The sequence below is a fragment of the Balearica regulorum genome, chromosome 18, assembly GCF_011004875.1.
Source record: "Balearica regulorum gibbericeps isolate bBalReg1 chromosome 18, bBalReg1.pri, whole genome shotgun sequence".
Taxonomy (NCBI): domain Eukaryota; kingdom Metazoa; phylum Chordata; class Aves; order Gruiformes; family Gruidae; genus Balearica; species Balearica regulorum.
In genome coordinates this window covers 9,539,736-9,556,908 of record NC_046201.1, presented here as the reverse complement: position 1 = coordinate 9,556,908, position 17,173 = coordinate 9,539,736, and the positions used below count along the sequence as shown (strand labels likewise).

The 17,173-nt window shown below is 54.9% G+C and overlaps 1 protein-coding gene across 10 annotated transcripts in view; it reads left to right on the top strand.

Moving 5' to 3' along the window:
* SEPTIN9 (septin 9) overlaps positions 1–17,173 on the top strand; it is a 142,545-nt gene that overhangs the window by 68,127 nt on the left and 57,245 nt on the right. For all 10 annotated transcript variants that reach the window (XM_075770966.1, XM_075770972.1, XM_075770968.1 and 7 more), the window contains one exon: positions 14,420–15,076. In XM_075770966.1, coding sequence (XP_075627081.1) covers positions 14,420–15,076 — 657 coding nt within the window. The remainder of the gene's footprint in view (positions 1–14,419; positions 15,077–17,173) is intronic.

The window sequence follows — 17,173 nt, the reverse complement described above, 5'->3', positions numbered from 1 at the left end:
CTGTGGTTTTTGCCCAGCATGTTGGCTTTTTCAGGCAAAAAAATAAGCTAGCGGAGAAGCGTGCTGCTGCCAGATGGGTATGAGAGTTAAAGGCAGGCAGAAGAGGGGTGGGGGGTTGTGTCTGAAGCAGGCATTGAGAGATCGGCTTGGGGGAGCTCATCTTCCTGAGCAGAGCTTTGGAGGAGCAGCTCCGTCCCTGCGCACTCTCACATCCTGGCAACGGCCCAAACTGAGCTTTGTGCAGTGGTTTCTAGAAAAAAAAAACCCCTAAGAAATAGCGGAGATCTGGGGGCCGTGGTGAAAGCTTATCCAGGGGCTGTGCGTGTAGCTATAGGCTGAGACGACTTCCCTGTCTCCTGGTGAATCCAGCCTTGCCTTCGGGAAGGAGCGCGGTGGTGTTTTTCCTGCTGGGTGGCTGAGGAAGCTGAGAGTACGAGGGTTCCTCTTCCAGGTCAGGCAGGAAACAGGTGGCAGAGCTGGGGTCTCTGCAGCCCTTGTCGTAAGGTTTAGCCACATTCACGTTCTCTTTTTTTCTGGACCCTGGGCTTTCTTCAGCTAAAGTTGGGAGTGGAGGGCTTAGCAGCAGGCTGAGAGAAGTCACGTCCCTTAGGAAGATTGGGACTAACAAGTGTTGGGACACAGAGAGTGACCCGAATACGCCATTTGGCACTTGGGGGTTCAACGTCGCCTTTGTAACTGTCCTCTGGGGACTCGTGAGCTTCCCCACCGCAGGGCTCCCGAGCGCTGATGTAATTACAGCCTTTCCTCTCGCCTGCCCCAATTGCATTTAAATCTCTGAAGAATGAGTAATTCCCTACTTGGATATGATAAAGGCTCTGCTGTGAGCCCTGGGGCAGCTTGTTCGAGCTGTGTGTGCTCCTTGGTGGCACCGAGCCGCTCCGCAGTGCGATTTTTTTTTTTCAGTCCATGGAGCGCTTTATAGTTCCTGCCTGTGCAGAGGGAGAGGCTGGGGAAGGCTCTGTGCATCTGCAGCCAAAAGGTCTGGCCTTGCCCTTGAGCAGGGATCCGGGCTACTGTTTCACAATTTAATTAGTTTTCTGGGTTGTATAGCAGCTTCCCAAGAACAAGGCAATTAATTTCTAGCCTGTAGGGCAGGAGATGCAATGTTCGTGTCTGCTGGGTGGGTATCTCAGCCCCAGGCAGCCCTTGGCCAAGCAGGAAAGATCAGCCAAAAATACGCGGAGCAGAAACACCAGATCACCCGGCAGCCAGAGCCCTCTTTGTTCTTGCCGGTCACACGCTGCCTGCCCTCCCGAATCACCCTGGTCGCTCCTGCCTGCTTTTCTCGTAGCATCCCTGCCTGCTTTCCTTACAGCATCGCTCCCCGGCGTAGGGCTGACAGGTTTCTTGTACCTGCTGGGTTGCAGAAGGCAGGGAGTTGGGGCTCGGCTGTGGGCTGCTGGCGTGGGAGCTGCCAGCCTCCGTGAGCCCGAGGAGGATGCAGGGGCCTTTCGGGAGGGGGAAGGAGCACGGGATACTCAATTCCAGTTTAGTTTTCACATCAAAGCAGCGTGTGAGAGGGAAACGCAGCACAGCAGAGTGCGTTCTTCCTTGCCCCCGATGATGCGATGGGAACGGTCGCATCCAGGCAGCAGTACGCACGTCCTGCGAGGAGGGCACTAATCCTGCTTGTTTGACTGGCAAGAGCTTCCTCGTCTCTAATGGGGGAGAGCATTATTAGGTCTGTGGTTTGCCAGGATTTGCAGAGAATAAGAGTTCTGCCCCCAGGTTTATAGATTTTGGCTGGTTTTTGGAAGCGTGGCTGGTTCAGCTGTGGTTGCGGCAGCGCTTCCCAAGCTCACCTCTGCCTCGGAGGGGGCTGTGGGTCACTCAGCTCCCCGGAGTCTCAGACACGGACCCCTGAACAGCGAGGAAGGGAACCTGTAGCAGTAAATCAACCTGGGTGGTGGGATGCTTGTGCAGCGTGTTAATGTTGTGTGAGCCTCAAACCGTCCTGATCCTACTCAGGTTGAGTGATACAGGAGCGTTGGTGTCTGTGATGATCAACTGCGGAGAGGGGCGGATGTTCCTGGTTGCAGCTTTGGTTGGTTGTGATGACACCCAAAGATAACTCTGCAGCATGGTACTTGTCTTCCTGCCAAGGATTTAAAGTACTGCGCACTCATGATCTACTACCTCGTAGTAAGACAGAAGAGATCTGCTCCGGCCCCTCATCCCGGTGGGATGTGGCTGCTGCTGAGCACAGTCCCAGGGGTAGCTGAGGAGCATTTTTGCTGGCAGTCGCTGATGCTGAGTTGGCAGCAGTGATGCTGAGTGCTCCTTGCCTTTACCAATGCTGTCAGTCAGCGCCAAGTTCGTTTCCTCGTAATATTGAAACACAAGATGTCATAGCGGGTGCAAGCTGCAAGAGGTGGTAAATGCAGAGTGAGGCTGTAAATGCGTGGTAGGGTGGTGTGGTGGGGTTCAATGTGATGTCCGGAGCTAGAACCTGGGGGAACACAGGCTTGCAGCTTCGCTCCGGCAGAAACCACGAGACAGCCTTCGTCGATGGTCGTTAATCCCTGATCTACTCGTTCCCTGTAGCCCAGCTCCCCTGAGGACCGTGTGCTCGCTGGTGGGCGAGCCTCGGCAGTGCTGCGGTCAGAGTGGTCGTCTGCTGCATGGGGCTGGGCACTGAGGTCAAGAAGCCTCCGGCCCTGCCAGGACACGTCAGTGCTGATAGGAAGGCTTCTCTGGTTGTTTTATTTTTTCTTTTTTTTTTTTTTTCTTCCCCACTATTGGACGCTTTTCCTATAGACACGTACTTCTTGCACCACCCGACACAGGATATTTCTAGTATTTCAGCCACAGATTGTGTCTCCAGGAGCTACTGACTTGTGCTAAGTTATGTCTTGGGTTTTAAAAGTTATTAAAGACAAAAAAATATCAGCCAGGTTGTTTTCAGGAGGTGGCTGTATTAGAAATAAGTTTTTCTACATGCATGAATCTCATGGGCTTGTCCTTAAAATTTACTTGAGCAAATGCCCGGGATGTCTCTGGGACACGTGGCCGTGATGTGTCCCCCAGGCTGCTTGGGGCTGGCATGCCTGCTGCCTGCTGCCACGGGGAGCAGCTGCTGCCCACGTGCTGCGGATGCTGGGACTCAACCCTGCTGCTAATATTAGCAGGAACGCGCCAGAGGGATGGTCGCAATGTTATGTGGGTGATGTGGCTTGAATTCAATATGGTGAAAAGCTCCGGAGAGGGGATGTGCTTTGTATTTGCGTAAGCGTCTCACTTGGATTCAGGGTCTCTCCTGTAAGCCCTGCCGTGGGTTTGCAGGATGAGCGCTCGCCTGGGCTTACACACGTGGGAGTGAGCTGATAGTCTGGGTGGGTGACTAACGGTCCTACGCGTGTGGAGGTTCAGTGCCTGGAAAAAGATACGCAAAAAGATCTTTCAGATTATATCTCGGGTCATCTCAACCCTAGGAGTGATGCAAAGCTTCTGAATGTCAATTGTTGGATTTCCTGGGCTATCACAAGAAATTGTGCTTTAACTAGGCTCTTCTGGTACTCTTCATCACCAGCCCAGCATGGGTAGAGCCCACGCTGCTCTCCCAGCTGATGGAGGTAGCGTGCTGCTCCAAGGTAGCTGGTCACCTCAAAGCTGGTATCCTCAAAGACAAGGTTTCAGGCACTTTGGAGAATTTTTCTTTCTTTGCCACTCTTTTTATCTGTGTTTCTGAATCTGAGACAAAAGGATGGGGTGGACCGGGGTTTTCTGCTACATCAGTGCCTGGTGGGAGGGTCAGAAGCCAGGGGAAGGTGCCTGTGGGAAGGCAGAAGTTGTGTCTTCCCCAGCAGAAAGTTGTATCTTCTCCAGCAGGACTGGCCTTTCAGTCGCAGAGTGGAAAAATTGCGTCTGCCTGGTTACAGCAGTGGAGACCTGCAGTTGTGGTGTTTTGTTTTGGTTTTTTTCCCCCCGTGTATATTTAGTTCCTTGGGAATAAAAAGGTTGTGAGGGAGTGGGAAAAGGAAGAACAGGACGTGGATCTCTCCGTCCACGTGAGCTGGGCTCTGGGGATAGCCTCTGGCCCCTGTTAGGATGTAGGATCATCCAGAGGTCATTGTTTATAGTCATCTTATGCGAAGAGGGCTGGGCTGCATGTCCTTGGGGACGGGCAACCACTGCAGCATGGAGCAGAGTGTCCTTGGCTCTGCGACAGCATGGAGGGTTTCCAGCGTTGGCTGGTACAGGTGAGGTCTTGCTGTCCGTTTGAGATGAGTCTTGGGCAAAGTGAGCACAGTGTTGCGCTAATCATAAAGAAACCTTTCAAAAGTGGCTGGATGGGAAGGGACAAAGAGAGGATGAGTCTTTACACCAGGGCCAGGGTAACTACTTTGGCCGTGCAAGCGTACTGCTGGTGCCAGGAGGTAGGTCAAGGTTTTGGCGCGTGAACATCATACTGGCTCTTTCAAGTACTCGTCAGTCTCTGGGATCTTGGTAGCACCTTTCCCTTAGTAAGAAGCTCACCTAAAATATAAGAATTCTCCAGCTTTACTCTTTGCTCACTGCCTGTTGGTGGTTTATGCCAGTGGAGTGAGTAGGAAGCACCTCTAGAACATGCTGGGTCATGCCTAATGTGTTTGAGTGACCTGCTGCTAAGTGAGAGTCCTGGCACCTCCGGCTGTGCTGTGGCCGCACTGTCTGGGTGCTGGTTTAGTTTCTGTTTTGCAGCCATTCCTTGCAGGGAGCTGCTCAGCCCGTTTTCCCAGGAGCCAGGACCCAGACAGCAGCTGCAAAAGCCTGGACTGAGACTTGTCATCAATCCAAAGACAATAATGGAGACTTCAGAGTCCATAATCACTCCAGATATTCATGTTTCTAACTGATAATTGATATTTAAGGCAACGTCTTTCTGCAGGACCATTACGCAGGCTCTTTCCCTCTCCCAACGTCCCTCCCTCCTCCTCTGCAGTGACTTCTAGCACCTTCTTGGTCTTTAGAGGTGGGACATGGAGGCAACAAGCCAAGTGACCCTAAATCCCGGTGAAGCTTGTTTGAAGTCTGTAAAATGAGTGGATGGGTCCGAGTCCAGTTCCTGATGGCGGTGTACCTGTTTGGTGGGGGTCAGTGTCCATCAGGGGAACTCTTCGTGGGACAGGGGTGGGCTGTCATGCCCTTCAGCACGGGGCTAGAGTTGTGTCATTTCATACCTGCAGGGTGTCATTTGGTCCTGGCACCCCTCTGCTTTACCCATGGAGGCATCAGCAGTTTGCATCCACCTGCTGTGCCGTGCAGGAGAGCCCTCCTCGCTCCCTTCCCCGCTGCACAAGTGGTGCTGGTGAGGAGCAGCCCTTGGGCAAGGAAGGGGTTTATTGTTGTCCTCAACTTATTCTGAAAAGCTGCCCCCAGATTAATGAGAGCTCTTCTCCTGATGGCTGTGACTCAGGCTTTTACCCTGATTGCTTTTGTGAGGTTGCTGGACGGAGCTCAGCACTTGGGGCTCCTGGGGACACCTTCGGAGCGGTGACCCAGGTGCCGGGTCTGTCTAAGCTGGCTCTTTGCACGCTGAAAGGTGAGACACCATGGGTGTCATGATGGTCTGTCCTCCTCATCCTCCCAGCGCTGCAGCAGGTGCCCGGTTGCTGGCACCCAAGTTGGGGTGGGGTACCAACCTGTTGTCTTGGTGTAGGCACCACCGACATCAGGCAGTCTCCTGTGGATTGTAGTGCGGGGGACACCGTGACCACATCGATCTGTGCCGCCGTCCTCCCGGCAGTAGAGGTGGCAGTTTCAGTAAGCATCACAAAATTGTGCGGCCCCTTGCTCCTGGTGGGTCGGGTGCTCTCCAGCTTGCCCCGGCCCTGGGAGTTGTGGCAGGGGTTAGGGGTGAGGGCATGGGCACACAGCGTCACGCTGGCACTGGTCTGCTGGACTGGCTCGGGAGGGAAAGAGCATGGAGAGACCTGGGGTTGGGACATCAGTCTTTCTTTCATCTAGTCATTGGAAGTGTAAATATGGGGAAATGTGAAAAGGATGGATTTTTTATTTTTTTTTTTTCCTTTTTCAAGCATGTTTAGTTTACCAGGGAGGACAAAGGAGGAATGGTCTGCTCTCTGCCAGCCTTCAGGACGTTTGGACAACTGCTGACATTGCAGTGCTGGGTGTCCCCTCCAACAGAGACACCAGAGCTGGCTGCAGTGGCACCAGCAATCAGCGGGCAGCACAGGCAGGGCTAGCGGGCAGCACAGGCAGGGCTAGCGGGCAGCACAGGCAGGGCTAGCGGGCAGCACAGGCAGCGCTGTGGGCCTGAACGGCTCCCGGGTCCCTCCTTTACCCACTTGTACTAATTTACCCTGTTCTGTAGCTTTTTAATCAGCGTGTTGCAACACCACCCATCAGAGCGTCTTCTCAAGCGGAGCCTTAAAATCACTTAATGATTTAATCACCGAGTCCCCCGTCGCTGCTCGCCCACCTGAGTCACGCTGGAGGTGCCCTGCGTGGGTGCTGGGAGCCACCACGACTCGGGGGGATGGTGTCCGGGTGCTTATGGCTTCCTACACCCCGCGTGGTACCAGCGTGGAAGTTGGTGGTTTGGGGTCTGCAAGACCATCTGCAGCATACTTTTACCTTCTGGGTAATAACTTTAAGGTGTTTTAGAAATATGAGTGAACCAAACCAAATCTGCGGTCCCCTGGGAGGCGCAGAGAAGATTTATTTCTCTCTTTCCTCCTCCCCTTATGAAAGGAAACTGGAGCACAGACCGGAGGCAAAAGCTGCAGAGAGCCTGTGGCAGAGCCAGTAATGTAATCTGCTGGGCTGGATACCCTGTATTTTATGTAATTTTCTGTACAAGTATGAAATGAATATAAGGGATGTAAAATATACTGGTCTGAGCTGGAAGCATTTGCTGAGGGTTAATGGTTATAAAAACCAAAGTGTAATGGAGAATCAAAGCAAAAACGTTTCTAGAACTGCATTAGAGGGACTGGAAAGCTGGGATTTTGAATTAATCTGAGTGTGGATTTTATGTTTTTCTATTCTTAGTCCCAACTTTGCTTTTGCCTGTTCATTTCTGGTGAATGAGGGTTTGCTGCATCGGTCTGAGGCTGTTTTGTACCTTACTGCGTGTGAGTGAAATGCTGCTTGAAAAGCTTTGGTTAATGTCAGAGCCCTGAACTTGCATTTATCCTCACATTTGCTCTGTAACTCAGCTCTTGGTACCGTTTGCAGAGGTGAGGAAGGCACTGCATATTGGCAGCACGTTCCCAGCATTATCTTCTACGCACGATTCGTGCCAGACTATGCAATCTATTGCAACTTCTTTTGAATGCTGTTTGTAAGTCAGAAAAAGGATTTTTCTGTGTATAAACCAGTCATGACCTGACCCGAGGTAGCATGAGAGTCATGCTATAACAGCAGATTGTCTTTATATATATATTTATATATGTGTTTATGTGTATGTATTGCAACGAAGTTGGTTTACTGGTAAAAAAAAGGCATGTAACCTCCTAGTGTGAGCACAGGGAGGGGATCCAGCAACGCTGATTACTCTTCTCTCTTACATTGGATGACTGGTAGCTTTGGAAAAGGTGCTTTTAAAATTTCCTGCCTTCATTTCTCCAGATGTAAGAGAGGATCCGAATTTCTCGGGCTGTTCTGAAGCTGTCGGTGTACTCGCAAAGTCCCGCCAGCACGTGTAGCGTTGCTTGCTGCCCTCACCGCCAGTGAATTTCCCATCTCAGCCCCATGTTTTTGACCCCACGGAGGGGCTCAGTGTGTTTGGGAGCACCTTCTTGTTGAGGATGGGATGGAGATTTCCTGCATTGGTTCTGCAGCAGGGGTACAACTCCCTTCCCCTTCTGCTGCGGGACCTTTAGGTTTACGATACAGTGTATATACACCCTATAGTTACATGAAGAACATCCTACTTGTCCCTGTAACTGAGCCTTTAGGTCACTAAAATGCATCCATCTCTGCTATGGATGGCAGCAGCTATTTAACAGCGGCGCGGACGTTAAGCCAAACCCAGGTGGCCCCGCAGTAACGTGGGCGAACGCGCTCTGTGCACATGAGTTGAGCCTGAAAACCGCCGTGAGCATCCTGCTGCCTGGTGACAGGGGTCTGGGAAGCTTTCAGGGCCGTGAGTGGTTAATGCTGTGTTAGGTTTCCAAGAGCTCCTTGAAAGATGAGACCTGCAGCCTCCCCCTCTTTCCTCCCCGGGAACAGGAGGTGACCATCTGGTAGCAGTTTAGAGAAAGTCAGCGCTCTCAAACGGTACCATTGTATCGTGTGAAATAACGGGGCGCCTGGCTGCCCTGGTCCCATAAGGCTCCTATGTGTCGAAAAACCCAAGAAAAGCTTTCCGTGCTTAAGCAAGCAAGCAAACGTAACCCCTGGGTTACAGAGACCACGTGAGGGACAGAGGATGTTTAATGGGAAGCAGTTGGGCGCTGCGGCCGCGGCAGAGCCCGAGGCTCCGGTTGCGAAGCGGGTCCCAGAGGAGCCAGCTACCCTCGCTGTTTATTTTGGTCTCCTCCCGAGCTCTGTGCATAGAGGTTTCCTTGTATAAAGCATCCCCTCGACTGGGTATTCTGTTGAAAAAGGGAAGAAAGAAGGAGCAGATGTTCCCTTGTTGACCCACCCTGGGTCCTGCGGGGTGCCCAGAGCCGGGCTATGGAGTGGGATGAGCCACGGTGGATGGCGTGCCGTGTAACCCCAGTGCGGTTACACATCTTCCCACCAGGAGATGTGAAGACCTTGGGCAGGAGCCAGAGCTTTTCATGGCATCTGGGCGTCCTTGGCTTGGCTGGGACCCCCAAGGAGGGACTCATCATCTGGGAGAGGAGCGTGTAGACAAGACGCCGGCCATGTCACTTGCTTGCAACTTCTCTGGAAAAAATCTTGGCTGTCGTATGAGCTACTGGGATTTGAACCGGACCTCTGCCCTCTCTTCCCAATTTGCAAGATCCCTAAAGAGTAGCTTTAACTGGTGGCGTGTGACCTGCTGGTGCCTGGCCATGGGGTGACCGGGAGGGTGCAGCGGCCGCACCGAGCAGACATCTCCAGCGCTGCAGCACAAAATAGAAAGACACGTAAATATTTTGCTACTTCTCAGGCCCTGTGCTTGCCTGGGGAGCGTTCGAGCCGGGGCTGAAAGCACGCATTCCTTGCCCCAAAAGCGCCTGGCTGGCAGGGACCACGTTTGGGTCAAGACTGCGGGTTTGCAGGAGCTGATGCCGTTGTGCACAGCCGGCAGAGCTGCCTGCATCAGGTCTGTCTCGGCAAGTCCATGCCTACCTCATCTGCCAGGATTAATATTGGTATTTTTTAAAGCTCGTCCTGCCCGTCTGGCCCTGTGGAGCAGGGCTGCAGCTTGGTGATGCTGAGCAGAACGCCGCTACCTCGAGAGCTTTGCAAAGGTCTCGTCCCCAAAGGGACACCGTGGCGAGTAGTTCCCAGCCCCCCCCCGGGTGTGATGGTCATGGGCAGAGGTTGGCAGGGGCAGAGGTTCCGTCTGAAAGGAAGTGCTTGGAAATTGCATTTTAGGGGATTTCGGGCTTTCTCTGCTGTGGGAGGGGAGCTGCTGCCTTCAGCGATGGTGGATTGAGCCAGAGCTGCCTGAATTGGTTTGGAATTTGTTAAAAGGAAGCATATGTCAATGGTAACACGGGTTTGTGCTCGCCCCCCACGGCACGGGCACCTCCAGAGGAAGAGGAGGAAGGGCGATGCTCGGCACCTCCGCCTCTTTCCCTGCCAGCTGCCTCCGACACCGGCCAGCAGATCGGCTGCTGCTGGTGGGGCTGGGGAAGCCCTGCTAGCACTGAAAATCTCCTGGAAAACATCACAGCGGGGATAACCCTGCTGAGGACAGGGACGTCTTGGCCCAGGGTGTTGGGGACAGGGAGACCCAGAGCCCCACGGGGAGCTGGAGCATTAGCCACGGACTGCTGGCGTGGGACCCCAGCAGCATGCGGGTGGGAGCGGGGTGCGGGGCCCCGCGGCACTGCCCTGCCTTCGGCTCCTGTTGCTGTAATGAATACGCCAGCTTCCCCGCAGGAAGCCGGGAGGAGGGTCATCTGGAGCAGAGGCTGTTTGCTTTCCTTTCTTGGCTCTGAGCAGGACAGGCTATTTTTAAGCTTTTTCTCTTTTTTTTTTTGAGAGTTGTTTTGCTTCCTGAGGTCCTTTTCTCTTCTCTGTGCAAGGAGCAGGAGAGAGGCAACGCTGAGCAGGGGAGCTGCAGCCGTGCTTGGTCCCACCGAAGGCCACCATCGCTGAAGGTGGCATCCCTGAGGATCATACTCATGGCAGTGGGTGTGGAAACACAGACTCTGTGGGTCGCAGTCCCTCTCCTTTCTTGTGCATGGGATGTTTGACCGTCTCCAGACCACGATGGACTCAGGGCAGTGGCCAAATGTGCCGGCAGGAGAAGCTGAGTACCAAAATCCCCGTGGAACCAGAGGCACAAGATGGACACGCCATCCCACAGAGAGCCACGGGTGTGAAAGGTCTTGGATTGTCCCCAGGCAAATCAGTGACACCATTGGGGTGGGAATGCCTCTGGGACCTGGGAGTCCTTGTGATTTTGCTGTCAGAAACTGTGCTGAGCCATTTCCGACCCTCTCTTGGGGCGGCGGTTCCTTGCCCAGCCCCTCAGTACCCCCTTACTCCCTGTCGGGGCCACAGCGCTGGCACGGGAGGCGTTGTTTGGATGGCTTGAGTCCCCTGCGGCTGTAATCGTGGTTTTGCAGCTCTTCCTTCAGCTTTTTTGAACTCTTTCACGGCTGCGCTTTGACCTTTTTCTCCTTTTTGCAGCGAGGCCCAGAAAGAGCTGGAGAAAAGCCATTTTGGGGTGTTGTATTCAGTCCAGCCCTTTGATAAGGGCAGGGGATGGCTGTGCTCCAGAAAGACCGTGCTGGTGTTGGTGGGCAGGTTTACCCTGGGCTTGGGGCACTTCGAGGGGTCTGAGGTCAAAAGGACGGACCATGTGCAGCAGCTCCAGCATTGCCATCTGGTGACCCACCACCCGGTCGCCGATGCCACCGTTGCTTTTGGCAGTAGCGGGTGGCAGGGGGACTCAAAGGACCTGACATGATGGAGGTGGCTCATGCAATGAGTCCCGGAGGTCAGTGCGGCTCTTTGTATCCAAAGCTTGTTATTGGGTCAAAAAAGAAATCCCCAAACCATGTGGTATTGAGAAATTTCCAGAGGGATATTTGTTGAGGAAAGATGCTCGCCAGCGTTTCCTTTGCTATCGGGTTCCTTGAGAGCATTTACTTTCAAACTCTTCCTCCAGACACATCTGTCATGGGGTTATTAGGCTGCTTTGTTGAAGGGAATAAATGGAGACTGAGCTGGCTGGCTGGAGTAGTGACGAGCAGGTTTTAAAAGCCTGACGTGGACAAAACTGAGATCCCATCCATCAGGGAGCTGGCAGCGCCTGGCCGGGCCGTGTCCTCCGCTGCTCTTGCCCGCCCGGCTTTGCTCGAGGCCAGGGAAAGGCTCCCCATCAGGTCGTCCCTTCCACTCTCTTTGTTTTCCTGCAAGATGGGAACTGGGCTTGACTGGTGCATTGTTTTAAACTTGGATTTTAGGGGAAAAACAGCTGAAATGTTATTTTCGGGATTAAAGGTATGATGGAGAAGGAAAACGATAGAAAAGTCTGTGCTGGAGAGTCTGAGCTCCAGCTCAGTTTTGGAGACCTGAGATTTATGGACACTTTGGAACAGCTCTCAAGTGTGGGACATTTTTTGGATTAATTGTTCTGGGGGTGCTGACACGGACCTGCAGTGCACGCGATGCGCCAAGCACAGACCGTGGGACAGAGGTTGCCGCAGAGAGCATCTCGCCTCTGCGAGCGAGTGGTGACATGGCTGGGAGGGCTCCGTGGGATTCAGAAAACAGAGCAGATAAAATGGAGGAAAAGGTTCTTTATTTTTCTTTACTGCCTCCCTTTCTCCTTCTACCAATGTCTGAATATGTTTGAGATGCAGGACAGACTGTTTTGTCACTAAATGCCCTTCGTGGGGTCCTTCCTGGGTTTTGCACGGTGGATGTTACATGTTGTGCTTTGGTGCTTTCCTCTCTTTGTCGCTGTAAAGCGGCCGTGGTGCTGTTTCCATCCGGTGAATACTGAGCGAATCGCCCCGTGCATCCCTCCCTGCCCACGCCAGCCGGGACCCCCTCCCCAGGAGCCCGTCCCAGCACCCCAGCACAGAGGGGCTCCCGGGAGGGGCTTTTGCTGGGTCACTATTACGGAGGGTCCTGGGGAGGCTCCTGGTCCCAGGCTCCGCAGTGCCCTTTCTGCCTGGGTTTGCAGCCTGACGTTCGTATTTAGCAGGTTTGGGGTATTCCCCTCCAAAAAGGAAAAGCAGCCCAGAGCCTGTATCCTAACACTTTAACCCCCGTGCGCCTCCCTGTAGTGCGGTTTGTCCCACACGTGAACCCCAGCTCCGAGGGTCTTACTTTCCTCACCGTCTCCTTTGGGACCCCTTGGAGCTGCTGGCACGGACGGGGCCATCGCTGTCCCCAGCCCCTGCTGCCCGGGACGGAGGCAGCCGCATCTGCTGCCTGCCCTGCCTGGAGCAGGGGGGGCGGCGGGTGTCAGCAGCTGCGTTTGCAATCTGCTGGCGAAGCAGAGCCGGGGCGGTTGCCACGTGGACGGCCCCCCTTCCCCGTCCCGCCGCCTGGACCCAGCCGTGCCAGATGGCTCCTCTCCAGTGAACGGATGTGTCCGAGGGATGGAGGGTCCCCAGGTCTCCAGGCCCCCTGGCCCTGCCCCGGGGGGTCAGAGCAGCCCTGTGGAGCAGCGGAGGTGCTTCCTGCGTGGTGGGTCTCCTCCAGCTGCACCCCAGGGGTGGCTGGGAGGTGGGTGAACAACCCTGGAAGAGGGAAGACTGTGTTCCAGTCTCTCCCCCCCTGCTCTTGGCGTCTTGTGTGATCCCAAGCCTGGGTTTTTAAAGGCTAAATCTCACTGATATTGTCCTCTTGATGTAAAGGATCGTTACTGATCATTAGCAGCGTGGTTGTTGTCCCGCTGAGGCTGTCACCACTCCGGCTCAGCCTCGCCTCATGGGAGCTCCTTTGGGACTCCGGGGCTCTGCCTCATCCTGCCCTGACCCCCTGCCTGCCTGGGTGCTGGGTGGCACGGGGTGTGGGTGGCACGGGGTGTTTAGATGGGATCCAGCAGCGGTTCTCTGTGTTTCCCCCCTTCCCGTGCAGTTCAGCCTTTCGTTCCCACCTGGCTGGCTCCTGAGTGGAGCAGAGGGTCTGCTGGGCTTGAGGGCGTCTGCTCCTTTAACGAGGTCTGGAGTGGGGTGGGAAGGGCTGGTGGGGGACACGTGGATGTCCAGGCATGAGCCAGAACATGGTCAGGCAGCTACTGGCCTTCAACTGCATGGCTGGGATGGGAGCACCACTGCCTTCGGCGATACTTTGTGCCCCCAAGCCGAGGGTCTGCCACCAGCGTCCATCAGGTTTCCTTGGACACGCTCCTGGCTCGCAGGGGGTGGGGGTGTGTGTTGGGGGGGGGTTTCATTCTTACGATGCCTGCCTGACTGGGGAGCTCTGCATGCTGAGGGGACCCATGTGACGGGCAGAGCCGAACGACAGGCACTTGTCTGAGTGGTGCTCCGCTGTGCGGGGGAGACCTGTGCGTCTGCTCTACTGCAGCTGAGAGCGCGGCCAGATCCTGTGCGGTGCTGGGGCTCGATGAAGGTGGGACTCTGCTGCCTCTTCATGCGTAAATTGGAACATCCAGTCTGATGTTGCTTCCGTATCTCTTTGCTTCCTAACTTCCCTGTTGGTAAAATGAGGGTGATGCTGCTGCTTAGATTTTGGGATGTCCCTAAGGCCTCCCAGTTGGCCCCTTCCTTGCATCGGGATCTCATGTCAGTGTTCTCAAAGCACTTCAGTCTTTGGCTCGGGTGACATCTAGGATTGTTTCTAAGGAAATGAGCTTCTGTGGCTGCCACCTTGGTTTTGTTGCTGCATTTGTATGGATTTGGTGCTCTCCTGGCATTGTTTTCCTGTTCCCAGCTCGGATTTTGCTGGCAGCGCTCACCGGGAAGCCTGTGTTTATCTGCGCATCCTTTGGATGCGTGAGGGAAAGGGAGGTGTTGGGTGCCTCTGAGCCCTGTGCCGTGCTCTGCCCCGCCATGGGGCTCCCCTCTGAGCACGCGTGGGGCGTGGGTGGGATGGAGGGCAGCACAGGGGTGGTTTCTGCTCTGGGGTTGAATTTCCTGGCTCTGGTTCCAGCTCTGTTACTGGGTTTGTAACTTGGCTGAAGAGGCAGAGCCTGGCCCTCAGTCCCCACCTGCGTTCCATGGGGCTGTGAACCCTCAGGTGGAGGAGCAGGAGTGGGGTTGTGAGCCTCAGGCAGTGGCTGTAAGTGTCTCTTGAGTTGCTCAGGCAGATGGTAACTAAATTCTGAACTTCTTTTCATGTTTTTCAGCTCTGAAAAGATCTTTTGAGGTCGAGGAGGTAGATCAGTCTTCAAATTCCTCCACCCCACAAAGACGGACCCCAAACCCCCTCCTCAGGTCCACTGTGTCCAGCTCCACACAGAAGTTTCAGGAACTCGGCGCCAGGAATTCGGAGCCTGCACGACATGTGGACCCCATAGGCCAAAGATCACCCAAGCCCTCTCTGAGGAGAGTGGAGCTCTCTGGACCCAAACTGCCCGAGCCGGTGTCCAGAAGAACAGAAATCTCCATTGACATCTCATCCAAGCAGGTGGAGAACTCCACCTCAGGGTTGTCAAGGTTTGGCCTCAAAAGAGCAGATGTGTTGGGGCACAAACCCCCCGAGCCCACCCCAAGGAGGACTGAGATCACCCTCGGCAAGCCCCAGGAGCCGGGTCTCCGGAGGGTGGAGGCACCGGCATCAAAGATCCCGGAGATGCCCCAGCGAAGAGCCGAGACGTCCAACGCTCCTGTGCCCGACACTGCTACCAAGCGCGTGGAAATTCAGGTAGCGAAGGCTGCCGAGGTCCCAGCCCCGCCGGCACGGCAAGCAGAGAGTTCGGAGCCTCCCCTGGCTGCTCAGCCTCCCCAGGCAGAGGCAAAGCCGCAGGCGGTGCCGATGGAGAGCCCACCAAAGAGAGAAGAAGGTGAGTACAGCTCCGGGCAGCTGCTTGGGTGAGACGCTGGCTGATAACCTGCCCCCGTCCCTCGCTGCGGGCTCAGAGCCCAGCGGGGATGCTGAGCCTTGTGCGCTGCTCTTTCGGCTCCGGTGGTGATGCCTTTGGAAGTTGGTCTTGGGTCTGTGCTCAGATGTGTCTACATACATGGCTGTTGGCCTTGGGTTTATCCCAGCTGAAAGAGCTGTCAGTTTGCATAAAAAATGCTATCAAACCTATAAGAAAAATAAAAAAGAAAATGCCAAAAGCCTAGGCGCTTGCAGAAAATGACACTTATGCCAGCTCAGGCCTCGTGTGTGGACCCACCCGCCTGCGTAGCATCTAGAAAAGCCTCTGAGGTGCTGGAGAGTCGGTGGTTGTGGAAGTGTCGTAGTGACGGCTTGTTGTTTAGTATTGTTGCTTATGGTTGTGGGGCAGAAACCGCCTCTTCATTAGCAGGATTCAGATTTTTCGCCTTGGAGCCAAAGTCTAATAACATCATGGACCAGAGCCACTATTAAACTGGAGCCCTGGCTTATATTAGCTCTATCTTGTTTTCAATTAATCCCGTATTAAAGCCAGCTTCCCTCCCCCACCAGCCGTCATTTATTCTCTCTAATGTTTTGGAGATTTTTTTTTTTCCTCTTCTGGCCTGTTAATTATTTTTCCATTCCCCATCACCCACGAGCTCTCCCCTGTGAGGGATGCAGCAGTCGGTCGGAGGGCACCACCTCCCCTCCCCACCCTGTGCCTCTCCCGGGGGTTGCGGGATGACGTGTGGTGGCCAAGCCAGGACCTGGGAGGTCCGTGCCTGGCCCCAGAGCTGGACCACGTGCCCTTGTCTTGCCCCACCACGGGATGGTTCCCTGCTCCATCTCCTCACCCTGGTCACAGGGTAGTAATGGGGTCTGCGGAGAGGCTGGGTTTCGGCATAGGTGTATGGTCTAAAATCAAATCAGGAGTCAGTGGTGGAGCTGATACCAGATCCATAAGACTTGAGTGGTGTATGGCTTAGGTGTGGCTTTTCTGAGCTGGGTTTTAAAGGGTGGACAAAGGCCTGCAGCAGGTAGCAAGTTGGTCCATCTCCAGCTGGGCATGGCTGAGCTCCGAGACCCAGCCCAGGGATGGGGTTCAGCCTGGGCCTCCCTTAGGGGCTCTCTCTGTCCCCAGCCACCATGTGTCTGGTGCCCAGGAGACCCATCTTCTCCCGTGGGTGGGTGCTCAGCGTTGTCCTGCTGGGCTTGGGCTGCTCGGAGCTTCCCCAGCTCTGAACTGTGGATGGTTGGGCACTTTAAGAGCAGAAGACCATCTAAGCTGCTGAATCCCCCAGCTGCCTGCGGAGGGGGAGAAGCAGGGCTCTTTGCATCAAAAAGGGCTCCAGGAGCCCAGGACAGCTGCTGGGGATGAATTTTACCCAAGAGCCCAGCTGTCTGGGGTCTGCCTTGCAGAGCGAACCGGCCCTTGGTCCTGGTACAAAAGGGGCTTTCAGTCTAAACGCCTCCAAGAAGAACGGGGAGACAAACTTGTAGGGGTAGGGAGGGCTCTGGCTCCTTCTCCCTCCATGTCGGCATGGACGTACGGCTCAGAGTTGCTGCCAGAGCCCGTGTACCCTTCCCGGTCATATCCAACCTTCTTCATTGCCATGACGTGTTGTCCTGGGCTGCTCTTGTGCAAGACCCCGTTTCAGGGTGCTCCTCCTCTTGGTCCACAGCACCCACCCTGGGGTGATGCTGGGCAGGTGGATGGCATCTCTTCTTGTCCCTGGTGAAGCACATGGAGGAGTTTTGGGGAGGCTGCGCAGGGGCCCTCAGGGAGCCCTGCTGATGGGCGCAGGCACGTTGCCGACGCTCGCCATCTCCACTGCAGCTCACCACAACCCCCCCAAGTGAAAACGTTGGCTCCCTGATGTCTGCAGCAGAGACAACACGCGGCGTGAAGTCCTGCTCCCTCTCGCTGCTCCAGGGGTTTGGGGCACCCGAGAGATGCTCCCGTGGCACTGGATGCCCCTTGATCCCATTGCTCGGTGGCTCTCCAGTGCAAACAGCTGAGCAGAGGATGTAGGCAGCTGCCTCCACCTGCCCTCAGCCC